General features: G+C 42.3%; 1 protein-coding gene across 3 annotated transcripts in view; it reads left to right on the forward strand.

Moving 5' to 3' along the window:
- The first annotated feature begins 6405 nt into the window (after positions 1-6405).
- Positions 6406-17364, forward strand: part of LOC131225900 (protein N-terminal glutamine amidohydrolase) — a 42867-nt gene continuing 31908 nt past the window's right edge. For 2 of the 3 annotated variants that reach the window (XR_009161607.1, XM_058221506.1), the window contains exons 1-2: positions 6406-6533; positions 13345-13419. Coding sequence is in view for 2 of the 3 variants with exons in the window: in XM_058221506.1 (XP_058077489.1) it covers positions 6465-6533; positions 13345-13419 (144 nt within the window). In the remaining variant the exon portion in view is untranslated. Of the gene's footprint in view, positions 6538-13344; positions 13420-17364 lie in introns of all 3 variants that reach the window. The other variant, XM_058221507.1, reaches the window with a different exon arrangement.

Genomic DNA, 17364 nt, shown 5'->3' on the forward strand with positions numbered 1-17364 from the left:
CAGTCCTAGCCCCTGGACCCACATAGATTCCCCTTTAATTGAATGTTTGGATTTTCATGTGGGATGTGGAATTTGTGTGATTGTTTCTGAATTGGTGTGATCTAAGCCTGCAATCTTGCATATCATATTTAATTTTCCATGTCCTGCATCAAATTTGGTATCAGAGCCTAGGGTTCTTATAGGAGAATTCACCACATATTTAGGGTTTAGTTTGTTTGAGTCCTTCATGCATTCAGTCCATCATATATAGCTGAATTTTAGTAACAGTGTGTAGTCTCCTTCATATAGAGTCTCGTAGGGTCATTTAGTTTTTAGACGCATATAGTTGTCATAGCAAGTCCTTAGGTTGAGCAAGTCAGTGTATGCTCACACGTACGGGTCGCGGCTTCGGTTTGCACCCCACACTAAACATGGAGCAACTACAAGAAACAGTGGCCAAGTTAGCCCAGCAAGTTGAGTCCTTGAATAAGCATTTGGAACAACACATAGATAAACGTCTCGAAGAAATAGAGGCCTCATTCAGGGCAAACCCCACCACTGGGGAGGATGCCCAATCTCAGGCAGTTGGTCGGGAGGTTAGACCAAGGAATGGAGGCGGCCAAGGAGCTGGTCATGGGCGCGTACCTGTGCACCCACCCCGTGAGGGACATCATGATCAATATGACCCAGATGCACAACTCCTCAAGGGAGTTAGGGTAGATGCTCCTACTTTTGATGGTCACTTGGACCCTAAAGCTTTTTTAGATTGGTTGGCGGATATGGACCACTATTTTGAGTGGTATGATATGTCGGATGCTCGACGAGTCCGACTCGCCAAGATGAAGCTTGTGGGTCAAGCAAAGAGGTTTTGGGCGACGGTTGAGCGAAAAAAAGAAAGAGCGAGGGAACTTCCAATAGTCCATTGGGGAGAAATGAAAGAAACGTTGAAAGAGAAGTACCTCCCTTTCTCTTATCGCATGCGGTTGATTGAGGAGTGACAGTCTCTTCGACAGGGTTCCATGAGTGTTGCTGACTATATTGAGAAATTCGAAGAGTACTCGACCCGCTGTGAGGTTGATGAGGACCCCGTACTCACCCTTGCTCGTTTTAAAATGGGCCTCCGTCCTGACATTAGGAGAGAATTGCTCGCCAAAGACATAGACACTATCGAACAGTTGTACCAACTAGTGTTAGATGTCGAGCAATACCTTAAAGCATCTGTGGGAAGGCGGTTTGACTTTCGCAAATCTGGTACTAAGGCCAACCCCTCTGGGGCTAGACCTAACACGGGATTCCAAAACAAACCTTCCCCTAATGTTCAGCCCAGACCTAAGGATGATAAGGGTAAAGAGATTGTCGGGTCTAGTTCATGTGGAAGTGGGGCCACTAGGTGTTTTAGGTGTCAGGGGTTTGGTCACTTTGCTCACCAGTGCGGCACGAGAGAGGGCACCAAAGTACTCCTTATTGATGGGCAAGTAGAAGTAGTGCCCCCAGAGAGTGATAGTGAGGAGGAGGAATATGAGCCAGTCGGAACCCCTAGTGATGAGGAAGAGGGAGCACAAGAGTCTTTGACCCTTGTAATTGTGCGTTGCGCCCTAGCTCAAGCCAAGAACACTGATGACTGGCGCCGCAACACGATCTTCTACACTTATGCAAAATGTGGGGAAAAGAGCTGTAAGATGATCGTGGATAGTGGTAGTTGTGCCAACGTAGCATCCACTAGCACTGTGAGTCGTTTGGGCTTGAAGCTGGAAGCCCATCCTCAGCCCTATAGAGTCTCCTGGGTTGATGAAACATCCATTCCAGTCTCGCACCGCTGTCTTGTCCCTATTCAGTTCGGATCTTATAAAGACACAATTTGGTGTGATGTTGTTCCTATGGATGTGGGCCATGTCATTCTGGGTAGGCCGTGGCTCTATGACAGGGATGTTACCATATTTGGTCGTTCAAATGTGTGTACATTCTGGTTTGAGGGCAAGAAGGTCAAGCTAAATCCTCTACCACCCAAGAATACAACTGGAAAAGAGTTCACCACACAGAGTGGTGTGAGGGCCCAAAAGAAATGAAGGAGTCGAAGTCCAAGTCCAAGCCACTCCATATTTCGAATGCCAAAGACTTTGAGCGAGAGACGGAGGCGGACTCGATGATATACGCCCTTGTGGCTAGGGAGAGTGTACCAGATACTAGCGTAGAGTTACCCACTGAGGCCATTCAGGTAGTACATGAGTTTCGTGATGTTTTTCCTGATGATTTATCGAATGAGCTTCCCCCTATGAGGGATATACAGCATGCCATTGATTTAATCCCTGGGGCAACTCTGCCAAACCTCCCACATTACAGAATGAACCCGAAGGAGCACGCTGAGTTGAAGAGGCAGATTGATGAACTCCTAGAGAAGGGTTTCATTCGCGAGAGCATGAGTCCGTGTGCCGTGCCCGCCCTTCTTACACCTAAGAAGGATGGCACATGGAGGATGTGTGTTGATAGTAGTGCCATCAACAAAATTACAATCAAGTATCGATTTTCCATACCGCGTCTTGATGACATGCTAGATATGATAGCTAATGCTACTATCTTCTCAAAAATCGACCTCAAAAGTGGGTATCACCAAATCCGTATACGCCCTGGTGATGAGTGGAAGACGGCCTTCAAGACGAAGGATGGGCTATATGAGTGGCTAGTTATGCCTTTTGGGTTAACTAATGCCCCAAGCACTTTCATGTGTGTGATGACCCAAGTGTTGAGACCCTTCATGGGGAAGTTCCTGGTCGTATACTTTGATGATATCTTGATTTATAGCATGACTAAGGAGCAACACCTCAACCATTTGAGGCAGGTTTGTGGAATCCTTAGGGCCGAGAAGTTGTACGCCAACCTAAAGAAGTGCGCGTTCTTGTCTAGTAGTGTGATCTTCTTAGGTTTTATTGTGTCAGCTGAGGGCGTATCGGCGGATCCCGAGAAGGTCAAGGCCATCGTTAATTGGCCCGACCCCGCAATATTCATGAGGTGCGCGGCTTTCATGGCTTAGCCACCTTTTATAGGCGGTTCATTCGAGGCTTGTTCCATTGTAGCTCCCATCACGGTTTGCATAAAAAAGGGAGAGTTTGATGGGATTTTTTGCGAAGGCCTTCGAGGAGATAAAGGTCAAGATGGCCAAAGCTCCACAGAAAGCTGCAGATTTTTCAAAAGCTTTTGAAGTCGCATGTGACGCGTCAGGAGTCGGCATAGGGGGAGTACTTAGCCAGGAAGGGCACCCTGTCGCCTTTTTAAGTGAGAAACTGAATGAGGCGAAGCAAAGATATTCCACCTATGACAAGGAATTCTACGCGGTAGTGCAATCACTACGCCATTGGCGACATTACCTATTACCGCAAGAATTCGTCTTGTTCTCAGATCACGAGGCCTTAAAATACTTAAACTCTCAAAAGAAATTAAGCCCCAGGCACGCTAAATGGGTTCAATTCCTTCAAGAGTACACTTTTGTGCTTAAGCACAAGGCCGGTGTAGAGAATAAACTTGCCGACGCGTTGAGTCGTCGAGTCGCATTACTCAACTCCATGAACGTTGAAGTTACGGGCCTTGAGCGCATCAAAGAAGAGTATTCTGAGTGTCCAGATTTTGGAGTTGTGTATACGTCTTTATTAGAGAGTCCATCAGGAGCTAACAGTGAGTATTTGATTTTGGACGGGTATTTGTTTAGGAGTGACCGCTTGTGCATACCACGCACCTCCCTTCGCGATTTTCTTGTCTGGGAGTTACATTCAGGGGGGGTTGCAGGTCATTTCGGTCGTGACAAGACCATTGCCCTAGTGGAGGATAGATTTCATTGGCCAAGCCTCAAGCGGGACGTGGCCAAAATTATAGGGCAATGTCGTACTTGTCAACTGGCAAAGCAAAGGAAACAGAATATAGGATTATATACACCTTTGCCAATCCCATTCATCCCTTGGCAGGACATCAGTATGGACTTCATGCTTGGACTTCCAAAGACTATTCGAAAGCATGACTCCATATTCGTTGTCGTGGACCGTTTCTCTAAAATGGCCCACTTCATTCCTTGTTCTAAGACCTCCGACGCCTCTCATGTTGCCAAGCTATTCTTTAGTGAGGTTGTCAAACTGCATGGGTTACCAAAAACCATAGTGTCTGACCGTGACGTGAGATTTATGAGTTGCTTTTGGAAGACACTATGGCACATGATGAATACTAGGCTCCAGTTTTCTTCTGCTTACCACCCTCAGACCGATGGCCAGACTGAGGTGGTTAATAGGAGCCTAGGGAGTTTACTTCGATGTTTAGTGGGGGAGCATACCAGGACATGGGACGCCGTACTACCCATAGCCGAGTTTGCATACAATAGTTCTGTCAATAGGTCCACAGGTCTAAGTCCTTTTGAAGTCGTTACTGGTTATAAGCCTAGGAAACCTATTGATCTTATCCCCATGTCATTGTCTCATAGGCCATCAGAGTCTGCAGAGTCTTTTGCGCATCACATACATTCATTGCATCAAGAAATCAGGCGAAAGATCACTACTAGTAATGAGCATTACAAACTTTCTGCAGACCTACATAGACGTTTCAAAGAGTTCAATATTGGGGACTCTGTGATGGTCCGTATCAGGCCCGAGCGGTACCCTCCAGGGGCCATTCGTAAGTTACACGCGCGTAGCGCTGGGCCCTTCAAAATTATAAAGCGAAACGGTCTCAATGCGTATGAGGTAGATCTTTCACCTTCCATGGGAATTAGTTCCACATTTAACGTGGAGGATCTAGTTGCTTTTCAGGGACCCACTGATACTTTGTCCAGCCCTTCGCCCACCCATCCTGATGTCTCAACCTTACCCTTTGATCCATGGCCTCTTCCCGACCTCTCGTCCCAGCCTCTGCCTTCCATACCTAGCCTTCATACACCCAGAGAGGAAATAGAGGATATCTTGGACCATGAGATAATTTCCACGTCGGATGGTGGGTTTCAGAAATACCTAGTTAAATGGAAGTCACGCCCAACTTCGGACAGCACGTGGCTCACTGAGGAGGAGCTTCAGAGACTTGATCCAGACATCCTAGAGCGGTTCAGGAGTTTTATTTCGCCAGTGGCGAAATCTTTGCAGCCGGGGAGAGTTGATGAGGACATCGTGCACACGCACGCCCGCACACCACCACCCCTACGCACGTATGTACGCAGAAGGAGGACCCCACCATCGATCTGGCTCGATGACGACGTCCAGGGAGGGCCTCCTAGCTAGAAGACAAGTTTTGGTTCAGAAAAGTGGCCCGATAGTCAAGAAAAGCCCACCATGGGATCTCATGATCGTGGCCCACTCGTCGGATTGGTTTTATATTTTAAGTTTTGCTTATTGTTATTATTTAGAATATCGTAAACGCTTTAGATTTCCTTGTTTGGTTTTTATTTTAGTTTACTTCATCGCCAAGTAATAGGTGTCGCACATGGTGCGAGTTTTTGGGTATAGGGTTCTCCCTATAAATAGGCACCCTTTGTGGTTCTTTTCATTCATTGAAGTTAATAAAAAATTCCCGCTTTATTTTTCTGCTCTCTTCGTGAGTTGTGGAAGAATTCAAAAGTGGGTGCGAAGCCCTCCCTTTTTGAAGGGCTAACTACCGTGGTGCGAAGCCACATCGATCCCAATTCACCCCCATCTTTCATCATCTTTTTTTTTCCATCTTCCCCCACCATCTGTACTTTGAATTTGTCCTTTTGTTGCATCAGCTTTCTGCATTGAAGCAGGTTTCCAGATTTCGGCCCGTAGACGAGCTGAAACTTCGGCGGAGCACCACGCACAAACCGTACATCGGATCGAGCTGAAATTTGGAGGTTTTGGAGTCCATTCCTGGCTGACCAGGGCCAAGGTGGCCTTTTTCTGAATAGTGGGCCTCACACACGTGCGGTTGGGATCACACGCACGTCCGTTTGGGCCATTGTTGTTGTCCACACGCGGGATCATCTTTTGGCTCAGGTTTTTATCCTCTTTTATCCTCTCATAGTCATTTTTTCATGAATCCTAACCCTATATTACATGATCCCTAATTGATTTGCCCCTTTTTATCACCTTAGGGGTCCTTGAATTGAAATTAGGGAATCCCTTGGATTAGGGACTGATTTTTATGCATGAGTAGTTGATTTTATTTCCCTTTGACATTGTTTGGTTTATAATTTTATTGGTCCAGTCCTAGCCTGTGTCGGCTTGGACCCGCATAGATTCCCCTTTAATTGAATGTTTGGATTTTCATGTGGGATGTGGAATTTGTGTGATTGTTTCTGAATTGGTGTGATCTAAGCCTGCAATCTTGCATATCATATTTAATTTTCCATGTCCTGCATCAACATCTGTGTTCAGGCTGTGTTTTTGCCAATTTCACATCCACATCTGTCGGTGCTTCTACCAATGGCTAAAGACCTTTAATCTAGTTCCTGTATTTTTTGTGACAGTGAGGAGAATGTGTATTTGCTTTGCAAGAAACTATGTATGATGGGGTTGGCTAATTCAGAGGGACTCGATCTTTTTGTTGTCTTCATATCCAACGAGGACAAACAGGCAAGTATGTCTTTATTTTCTTTGATGAAATTACCTTATTTATAGGTTTTGTTTCATTCTGTGTATTTCTGAAATAGCTCTTTTTCCAACTGCACATCAGTTTTGGTTTAATGCTAATCATGACTTCTAAGGCTGCAAAAAGCCTTTATGGGTGATTAGAATGAGAAATGCTTTATTGAAACTAAGGACACCATGTGTTTTTAATTGATATGTTGAATGTCAATATGCATAGCATATTATTTCAGAACGAAGATAACTGTCAATGCAAATATTAAAGTTGATTATTCCACTATTTTCAGTATCATACAGGTAGCAAGTCATAGTAGCTGTTGTCACTGGTAGACCCATTATTCAGATAATTATCAGGACTTTCTAGTTCACTCAGAAAAGAACTATCAATCTCAATATAAAAATCTGATTTCAATACTGAAATATTCAGTCACTTTTGTCATCACTACCTCTAACTAAAAGTCTCGTATCTGATGAAAGTGTTTTTTCTCCCTCTCCACTCGATCAGCACAAAACTTAAGTTGATAGCTCACTTGACTCCTAAGCACCACTACTGCCATCACTACCTCTAACTAAAAAAGTCTCGTATCTGATGAAAGTATTTTTTCTCCCTCTCCACTCAATCAGCACAAAACTTAAGTTGATAGCTCACTTGACTCCTAAGCACCTGACTTGACATGATATGACTTGGTATGGGTATGGATATGACTCAGGTATATCCTAATTTAAAAGACAAGGATTTGATCCCTTAATCTTAGGGCCTGTTTGGCCGGCCGAATTTGACGGGATTGGATTTAAGGTTATGATGGTAGTTGTCAGTGGTTGTCCGTGAGTTCCACCGGTTTGCCAAATCCCGGGACGATGTTTGAAACCTGTTTGGATGGATCGGATTATCTGGCAGCTCTAACACAGGGAGTGTTTGGGAACGCATGGGATTAAGCATATACATCAACTGTTTTTTTCCACCGGTGGCTCGAGACCATGCTGCAACAACGTATATCGAGTAAAATCCTACGGTCTGCTCACTCTCTGACCCAGGGCCTTCTCCGCTCACCTTTTGTTTCTTCTCCTCCTTCGACCAAAAGGCTCTCTTTGAGCAACTTCTCTCTGCAAAATTGTGATGGGGACATCACGCGCACTCACGCCGCCCCCCCTACGCATGTACGTACGTAGGAGGACCCCACCATCGATCTGGCTCGATGATGACGTCCAGGGAGGGCCTCCTAGCTAGAAGTCAAGTTTTGGTTCAGAAAAGTGGCCCGATAATCAAGAAAAGCCCACCATGGGATCTCATGATCGTGGCCCACTCGTCGGATTGGTTTTATATTTTAGGTTTTGCTTATTGTTATTATTTAGAACATTGTGAACGCTTTAGATTTCCTTGTTTGGTTTTTATTTTAGTTTACTTTATCGCCAAGTAATAGGTGTCGCACATGGTGCGAGTTTTTGGGTATAGGGTTCTCCCTATAAATAGGCACCCCTTGTAGTTCTTTTCATTTATTGAAGTTAATAAAAAAATTCCTGCTTTATTTTTCTACTCTCTTCGTGAGTTGTGGAAGAATTCAAAAGTGGGTGCGAAGCCCTCCCTTTTCGAAGGGCTAACTACTGTGGTGCGAAGCCACATCGATCCCCATTCACCCCCATCTTCCATCACCTTTTTTTCCATCTTCCCTCACCATCTGTACTTCGAATTTGTCCTTTTATTGCATCAGATTTCAGGAATTTCAGAATCTGGCCCGCAGGCGAGCTGAAACTTCGGCGGAGCACCACACATAAACCGTACATCGGATCGAGCTGAGATTTGGGGGTTTTGGAGTCAATCTCTGGCCGACTAGGGCCAAGGTGGTCTTTTTCTGAATAGTGGGCCCCACACATGGGCGGTCGGGATCACACGCACGTCCATCTGGGCCATTGTTGCTGTCCACACACGGGATCATCTTTTGGCTCAGGTTTTTATCCTCTTTTATCCCCTCATAGCCGTTTTTCATGAATCCTAACCCTAGATTACATGATCCCTAATTGATTTGCCTCTTTTTATCACCTTAGGGTTCCTTGAATTGAAATTAGGGAATCCCTTGGATTAGGGACTGATTTTTATGCATGAGTAGTTGATTTTATTTCTCTTTGACATCGTTTGGTTTATAATTTTTATTGGTCCAGTCCTAGCCTGTGTCGGCTTGGACCCACATAGATTCCCCTTTTTAATTGAATGTTTGGATTTTCATGTGGGACGTGGAATTTGCGTGATTGTTTCTGAATTGGTGTGATCTAAGCCTGAAATCTTGCATATTATATTTAAATTCTCGTCCTGCATCAAATTGTCTCCTCCACCGTCACCTTCTGCAAAAGAGGCAAGTACTCCTCAACGATTTCCTGAAATGGGTTTCGGTTGGTTTCAGCAGAGGGTCGAGATTCGCCACCGGTTTCACTCCTCTGTAACCCAAACCCTTGGAGTGGATGATTGAGGGGGCTAACAGCTGCTCGCCTAAGGATCTCATTTCTGTCTGGGATGAGTATCATCTGGGAAGAGGTCACATAGGTGCATCTATGAATGCAAAGTTGTATCATCTACTGGAGCAAAGAGCAATTCCTTGCTGACATTTTGTCATTCCTTTGTGGAGAGGGAGTGGTTATACGACCACGTTCGTCCAAGTGCAGATGCTACACATCCTTTTCACTGGGCTTGAGGATTACAAGGCAAGAGGAACTCAAGCGGCTCCCTACTTCACTGTCACTTATTACAAGGAATATGCCGAAAGCAAGGATGTGGTGCTTATCCGTGGTGAGGCCCACAGAGCACCGACCACTAGCCACGGGGCTGGTGGCAGGGGGAGTAGCCAATCCGTTTCCGCTTCCAAACATTCGTGTGGTCCACTGCAGCCTTGCATCTCCGTCTGTATGTGGATGAGCGGGCACCTGTGAGGGCTTAATCTCCGTCTGTATGTGGATGAGCGGGACGACGAAAATGCAAATGGGAACCCCTCGTCTTAACAATGAACAGGGTTGGAGGAAGACGGAATGGACTTCGCTGTTTCCCAGGTGTCTCGCTGAATATCGCCTTATAACCATGGGTTCTTGCAGTTCGATGCAAATCGATGGTCCAAACACGCGCGTGGGTTACGGGGATGGGGTTGCATGATCCCATCCCACCTAATCCCATCCAATCCGACCATCCAAACAGGCCCTTAAGGTCTTCATGACATCCTCTTGCCATTGTGCTTGTGCTTAACTGTAACCTTACTATTCTTTTAATCACATTTTTTTTTTTTGAGAAGACTATCTTTTAATCACTAATTTTACCTTTAATTGTGATGCTTTAAACTTATGTTAATTTAATATTGTTCTGCCCATATTAGACTCTTGGTATATTATCTGTTGACGCCTGTAACATATTTGTCATGCCCATATACTGTGATCTTGAAATTTGGACAATTGCTATAGTCGATCCTTCCCATACTCGACCGTGGTACCCTTATCCAAATTACACTGGTTTATGTTGTTTCTATTGTTTATTTACCCCTTCGTATGAATTTTCGTTGTCTACTTTATGGTTTCTTTCATTTCATGAGTCCAACAACCTTTGATGTTATGCAAATGATATTATGAAAAACCCTCTCTAATCAGTTAGTAACATTTTAGATTCGTCATGCTTGGGAATTGTTCCATGGGCTTGCTAATAGAACTCACAAGTAGGCCATGGTTATGTAAGTAATGGTATCAGGTACCTTAATGATGCTTCCACCTGCTTTTAGGCACAGGGCACCAAGTCACGTGATCCACCAATTAACTTGAACATGAATCACTTTGCTTGATTTGGCATTGAGGCTTTAGACTACAATCTTAAGCTAGCTAAGTCTACTGTAATGGCCTCACCAATCATCTTTAAGATTACAACATCACTGTTCTTAATCTTTTCCTAAATGTAGAAAGATCTTTTGTAGTCATGCATGTACTATTTATTTCTATTTGTTATATTTTGTTTGTAGTCATGTGGAGCACTATAGTGGTCTCCTTTTATTAATATCATTTGTCATGTTTTTGTATGGAAGATAGATGTACCTTTGCCCCTGTCATCACCGTATGACCATGGTCCCATGAGGAAAAAACCAAATGTCAGAGCATGATTTTAGAAGCTTTATGGTTATTTTTATGGATTTTTTTTTTATGAGATTTGATAGGTGTTTTTTCAACTATAAAGAAAAACTTCAAAAAAAATTCCGGTTCTAATTTCTGACACATGCATTTTGCTCTGGAGATTTTGAGGAGATTTGAGTCTTCTCTTTGGTGTGTAAGATAATATCCAATCCTCAGAAATTGTTTATTTGGTATGTAAGATAATATCCAATCCTCAGAAGTTGTTTCGTGGCAATCCTTTGATATTTGAGGAGTCCGATGACAAAGCTGAATGAGACAACAACTAAGGAGAAGGCAACTGAGAACTGGTTGCATACTTGTGTTTTCCAGACCTGAGGTACATGTGAAAGGAAAGCCAATTAAGGTCAACCATCAACAATGGAAACACCTATTACATTGTTTTGCAGAAAGTAGTAGATCAGCTGCAGCTGCATGTGGAAAAGTACTGGCAACCTCATTGAGCCGCTGTGATAGGTGGTGAGCCAATGTGGGTGACTCATCAATAACTATTGACTTATTAATTAGCAGAACATTATGTCGAGTTGGTATGGTATGATGTTGTCTCAATAAGACTTGTCACCTCCTGCTAGTCCGACCTAGGATGTTCGATCGTTGTGTGAAGTGTTGTGGGTTCACCAACATCCACAACCCTGTGCATGATGGAAAAGATATCACTCTTCACCCAATGAACGATGACCCTCCATGGAGTGACGTCGAGATGAAGGTTGTCAGGATGAGGACCAGGGATTTCATAGGCAAAGGCATGATGACATGAATCGACTAGCAGATGGTGTAATGGAGAAGAAGAAATTAACTATGCACCAAAAACCAGTGTTAGAAGTATCGGTATTTCACTATGTATCACACCTGTGGGATACAAAAATATCGTGGGAAACAAGGTGTGCTGTGACGGACATTATGTAACACTAACGGTTACAACTGTTACGTATTACATGGTTGTAATGGCTGTAATGGCCATTACGAAAAAAATGACCCATAATGGCCTTCATAACGGCCCGTTATGGGGCCGATACTGGTTTATTTTTTTCCCCAAAAAACAAAAGAAAAAGAGACCATAGCGGCCGTTATTGCCTATGTCATAATGGTAATGGTGGTGGCCATTATGGCCACCATTACCATTATAGAATACCATGGTGGGAAACATTAGGAAATATCACATGACTTGTGTGAGGGAAACATTGGGGAACTTTAGGAAAATGGTAGAATTTCTCCGTGAAACTTCATATGTTAAAAGACCACTGACACACTTATAACTCAAAATCTTACGAAAAGGGCATGCATTCTAGTTTTCCTTATTGAGGGACAAAACCATGCATTGTTGGCCATTAGTGATGCAATTATATCCAAAATTAATTGATACAGAACCAAAATTTCCATGTCAATGCTTGAACTCATGCATAGATATGAATTTCTACCTGTTTTCTTGCTTCTTTGTTGAAACTTTTGTCACCTTTGGTGTTTAGGCCCGAATTTTCTCTCAGATGAAACAACAAAAATGGAGTTGTTAAAACACACTAGGAAACACAACCCAAAAAATTGGGCAAAAGCTTGTTTTTTTGATCTTTTCTGGTTTTTTTTTTCTTCTCATTTTCAGTCAAATATTGCAGACATCATGGTATGGATCAATACTTTGAATTTACAAAAAGGCTCTTTGCTGATAGATCTTGATATAAATGCACTTTCAATGATATTATGGTCAATACCAAGTATTTTTTGTATTACCCATAGTTTCATATCATTGACCTTCTGTATCAAACTATTTGTTGATACATTCAATACATTAAACACTGCTGGAAATGAGGAAATTGAGTACAATGGAGAGCATCACCATTTGTAAAGTAGACAGGGAACGGTCAAGAGATAAGTTGTGTTCAGGAATGCAAGTGGAATCGAAGACATGCTCTAGATTTTGGAGTACGCTGCCAACCAAAAACAATCTGCCAACACTGGCTGATGCTGGGGAATAAGAATCAATGTGATGAGGCAGTGAATTAGAAGTTCCCTCCCGATCTTGTAACTTGAGGTTAAGTTCTTGAAGATGAGGGAATTGATGCAAGAATATCTATAGTCCCACGTGTCGGGCCTATAAGCTTACAGATGTGGAGCCTGCATGCTCACACATGTGACCCCACATGAACACATGTATGTCCCCATGATCACAAACATGTTACGTTTCATATTTTGTTTTTGTTCGAAGTTTATTGAGGCTTTGGATTGACCAAAAGACCTTTTAGTGATTATATGTGGATAACTTTTAAGGACATTTGAACATTTCCCTCCTTTCTTTCTTTTGGTAAGCCCATAAAAGGCTAGTGTTGGACATGTGACTCTTTAGAACATGAGTTTATGAAGGTCTTTTCTCTCTCTTTGAAAATTCCTTTTCTTGCAGTGTTGCTTTATGGCTCCTGCGGCATAGTATCTTCACATGTGCTACCTTTGATCTTTGATAAACTTCGCATCTGAGGCCGTGTCATACATTTTTTCTAGACAAGGACAAAGATTCCATCTCTAGCTAGATACTATAATTTTAGCCTAAAATTTTATTTTCCTTTTTTATTTTTCTTTGCCAACCTCATAAAAGTTTATTATTTTGATTACTGAGGCTTCTTGGTAATTCTGTTTTATGTCTTGAATTGTCAATATCCAGATTCCACTATGGCATCAAAAGGCTAGCAAAATGGGCGGGTTGGTATTATGGGACTATCATGTAATCTGCATTCAGGTGAGGGCTGAAGTCATTTAGATGCTTTAAGTACAAGTTGGAATAGTTAAGTAAAAGATTTATTTTATTGGTGATATAAACCATAATAATAAAACAAAAACAGACATGCTTATTGATTCTTCTTCCCTCAACAACATTGATTGTACTATCCTATTTATTTCTTACCCTAATCAAGATTAATAAACATAGCTTATTCAGATCCGAAAGTACTAATCATATCCTTATCATTATCATGAAGCTAACCATGTCAAACTAAATATAGTTAAGTGAATCTAATATCAAATTATCCTATCTCTACCAAATAATCTTCTTATATCTATAATATTAGAATGCGATCATCGTGTACCGCTCAAACTGAAAGGGAAATTTTATAGGATGGCTATAAGACAAGCCATGCTTTATGGGACCAAAATGTTGGGCTGTTAAGGAACAACAGGTCCATAGGATGGTTGTAGGCTTGTAGCTGCAATGAGGATGTTGAGATGGATGGGTGGCAAGAAGGAAGGATAAAATTACAAATGAATGCATTCGAGGGAATTTAGTAACATCATTAATAGATAACAAGATGAGGGAAAGTAGACTTAGATGGTTTGGTCATGCATAATGGAGACGAAGAACTGTGTCGGTTAGGACTTAGGAGTGAGTTTGCACAAGTTGAAGGCTCTAAAAGGGCAAGGGGAAGGCCCAAAAGGACACAGAGGGAGGTAGTAAGAAAAGACTTGATGTCCTAGGGTTTAATGAAGAGTGGAATGGAAGAAAAGAATTCGTGAAGCCGATCCCAATTAGTTGGGATGATGGGAACATCGGAGGAGCTATTTGGATATACCGGAGATGGAGACGACCACTCACATCAGTACAACTTTCTTTGTGGATAGGTGACGAGTTCTGGATGGGGCCCGTCGGGCTATTTTGAAGACCCCACATGTATTGGACGCGCATCAGGAAGACCCCACTTTGGGATGATGCATGTGGGCTGCTTAGGAGATCATTTTAGTCACAAGATTTTTATTTCGTGTCGATCCAACCGTTGGATCTTGTCGATCAGGCCATCGGGCCACCAGATCTTTTAGATCTGGGCCCCTTGGACTTTGATCTTGCTTTCTTTATATTTTTTGTTATTTTTAGGAGTTAGTTGATGGTTGAGATTGATAATATATGTTTTAATTTTCTTATTTTGGATGATGGGCCACTTCACGTAAGTGAGTGACATAGTTGTAATTATGCTGGATTTAATTCCAAATTTTTAATTATAAAAGCACAGGGGGGAGGGCGGTGGAGTTCCAACCCTAGTGGAGATTTGAGAAGAAAAAAAGAAGAGAGAATTTCTCGTGTGAAGGAATTTTCCTCATTATTTTCTATTTTTTTTTTAACCCCTCCATTCCAATTAAATTGTGGAAGGGTATAAGCTTGTTTGGTGGTGGATTCCCTAAGGTATTATTCGTCTTACATCTTTCCTTTTTCTTTTTCAAAAGGTATTATTCTTTTTCTCTTGTCTTCCTCTTTTCCCTTCCATTATAACCTTCTAAACCTTAGATCCTCAATTTCTTATTTTTCGCAATTTTTAAAAACTCTAATTCTAAAATCCCCAATTCCCATGAACCCTAATTTTCCTAATTTCAGATTTTCCCATTTCCTAACCCTAATCATAACACCTATAAATTTGTTCATTGAGTGTGGAACATGCCTATGCTAAATTGGAAGTTCTATCCTTCCATCGGTCCTAGTTTTAATTGATTTATGTGATTTCGGGCATGTGATTTAGGTTAAATAAGATTTTATTTCCTATTGTTTACTCTTAATTAATTGGTAGGTTAACATCTTTTGTTAATTGAATTATTTATGGACTCTTTCATAATCTCCACGTTGCATGCTAGCATTAAATCATGTGTCCTGCATCAAATTTGGTATCAGAGCCCACATGTTTAGCATAGGATTTTTGTGTTGCATCTAGGTTACAGTCACATCTAGGGTTAGTAGAGTATGGATTGCATATAGGATCATATTGCTGAATTTTTGTTGGAGTATCTTATTGCTGAATTTTCAGTTTGTAGCCCCACTTATACCATTGCTGAAATTTCAACATAGTAATTTCAGGTTGTCACATTACTGAATTTTCAACTTGTAATTTTCGGATTACACCTGTGCTTAATTTTTAGTTTGGTACCCTTGGATTACTATCTTGCTGAATTTTCAACATAAGATTTGAGGATAGAGAGTTGCTGAATTTTCTGGTTAGTGTGTCTAGCGTGATCTCTAGGTTAGTACTATCATTGTCATCACATTGTCCTAGGACCTAGAGTTTCCTTTAGAGTGTCCTTGTGTATGCCCACTCATTCAGTAGGTGTCTTTGGTCTACATCCCACTATGAATCTAGAGCAGATTGACGAGGCCCTTAACGCTATCAACAACCGTCTGACGGCTAGTGAAGCGCACAATAAGACCACCACAACTTAATTGACCGTGATCAATGCACGTGTTGATCGACTTGAAGCTTCCCTTCAGGCAAACCCCGACACTCGGGAAGACGTCCAATCACAAGTCAGGGATCAAGTTGAGACTGTGCCACTTATTAGTTGCGCCTTAAGCCAAATTGTAGAAAGTGATGATTGGCGTAGGGATTCAATTTTCCACACTTATGCTAAGTGTGGTGGCAAAAACTTCAAGGTGATCATTGATGGTGGCAGTTGCATCAATGTGGTATCTGTTCGCACTGTGGACCGCTTAGTTATGCCAGTCGTTCCTCACCCTCAGTCCTATCGAGTCTCATAGGTTGATGCATCTTCAATTCTGGTTTCTTAGTGTTGTCCCATTCCCATCCAGTTTTGTTCCTATACGGACACGTTGCGGTGTGATGTTTTGCCTATGGATATAGGTCACATCATTTTGGGCAGGCCTTGGTAGTATGACAGGGACGCAACATTGTTCGGTTGCTCGAATATGTGTTTGTTTCTATATAGAGGCAAAAGGATTGTCTTGAAGCTTCTCCCGCCCAAAAGTACCTCGGAAAAGGAGGACATCAAGAAACATGGTCATGAAGGTGTGGCGAAACTCTAGCTTGAGTCTCTTCCTATAGTTAATGCCAAAGAGTCTGAAAGAGACTAAAATTGATTTGACGTTGTATGCCCACGTGGCAAGTGTGGTTACACCTAAGGTTATTATGGAGATTCCACATGAGGTTACACCCGAGGTTAGTGTAGAGTTACCATCTGAGGAGAGTCCGATATCGGAGGAGGCCAGTGTTGTTATTCTAGAGGACATATTGGATGAGCAGATGAGCCTAGGACCCCTATAGATTGCATACCCACGTCTATGTTCCATAGGCCTTTAGAGTCTGCACATGCATCTACACAACATATGCATGACTTGCATGTGGAGATTAGAAAAAGAATCAATACAAGTAATGAAACATACAAAATGATTGCTGACTCAAGCATAGGTTTAAAGAGTTTGTTATGGGTGATGAAATCATGATTAAAATACGTCCAAAAAGGTTTCCACAGAGAACCATAAAAAAATTACATGCCCATAGCGCTGGACTGTATAAAATCTTGAAAAGACTGGGTTCGAATGCTTACTTGATAGATCTTCCACCTAACATGGGTATCAGTTCCACATTTAATGTGGAAAATCTTGTACCGTTTCATGGACATTCCCCTAACCTTCACATGAACTTTGATGATGATACCCCTGACTTATCCCAAAACCTATGGCCATTACCTGACCCATCTTCTCAACCTTTACCATCCGTACCATCAATGCCTATGAGAAGAGAGGAGGTGAATGATATCTTAGGTGAAGAAGCGATTTCCACACGATATGGCGGTTACCAGGAGTACCTTGTCAAGTGGAAGGGTAGACCAAAATCAGATAGTACGTGGATAACGGAGGCAAAACTTCAACGATGAGACCCGGATCTCCTTAAGCATCACTGTAGCTTTATTTCGC

This window comes from Magnolia sinica, chromosome 14 (genome assembly GCF_029962835.1).
Source record: "Magnolia sinica isolate HGM2019 chromosome 14, MsV1, whole genome shotgun sequence".
Taxonomy (NCBI): domain Eukaryota; kingdom Viridiplantae; phylum Streptophyta; class Magnoliopsida; order Magnoliales; family Magnoliaceae; genus Magnolia; species Magnolia sinica.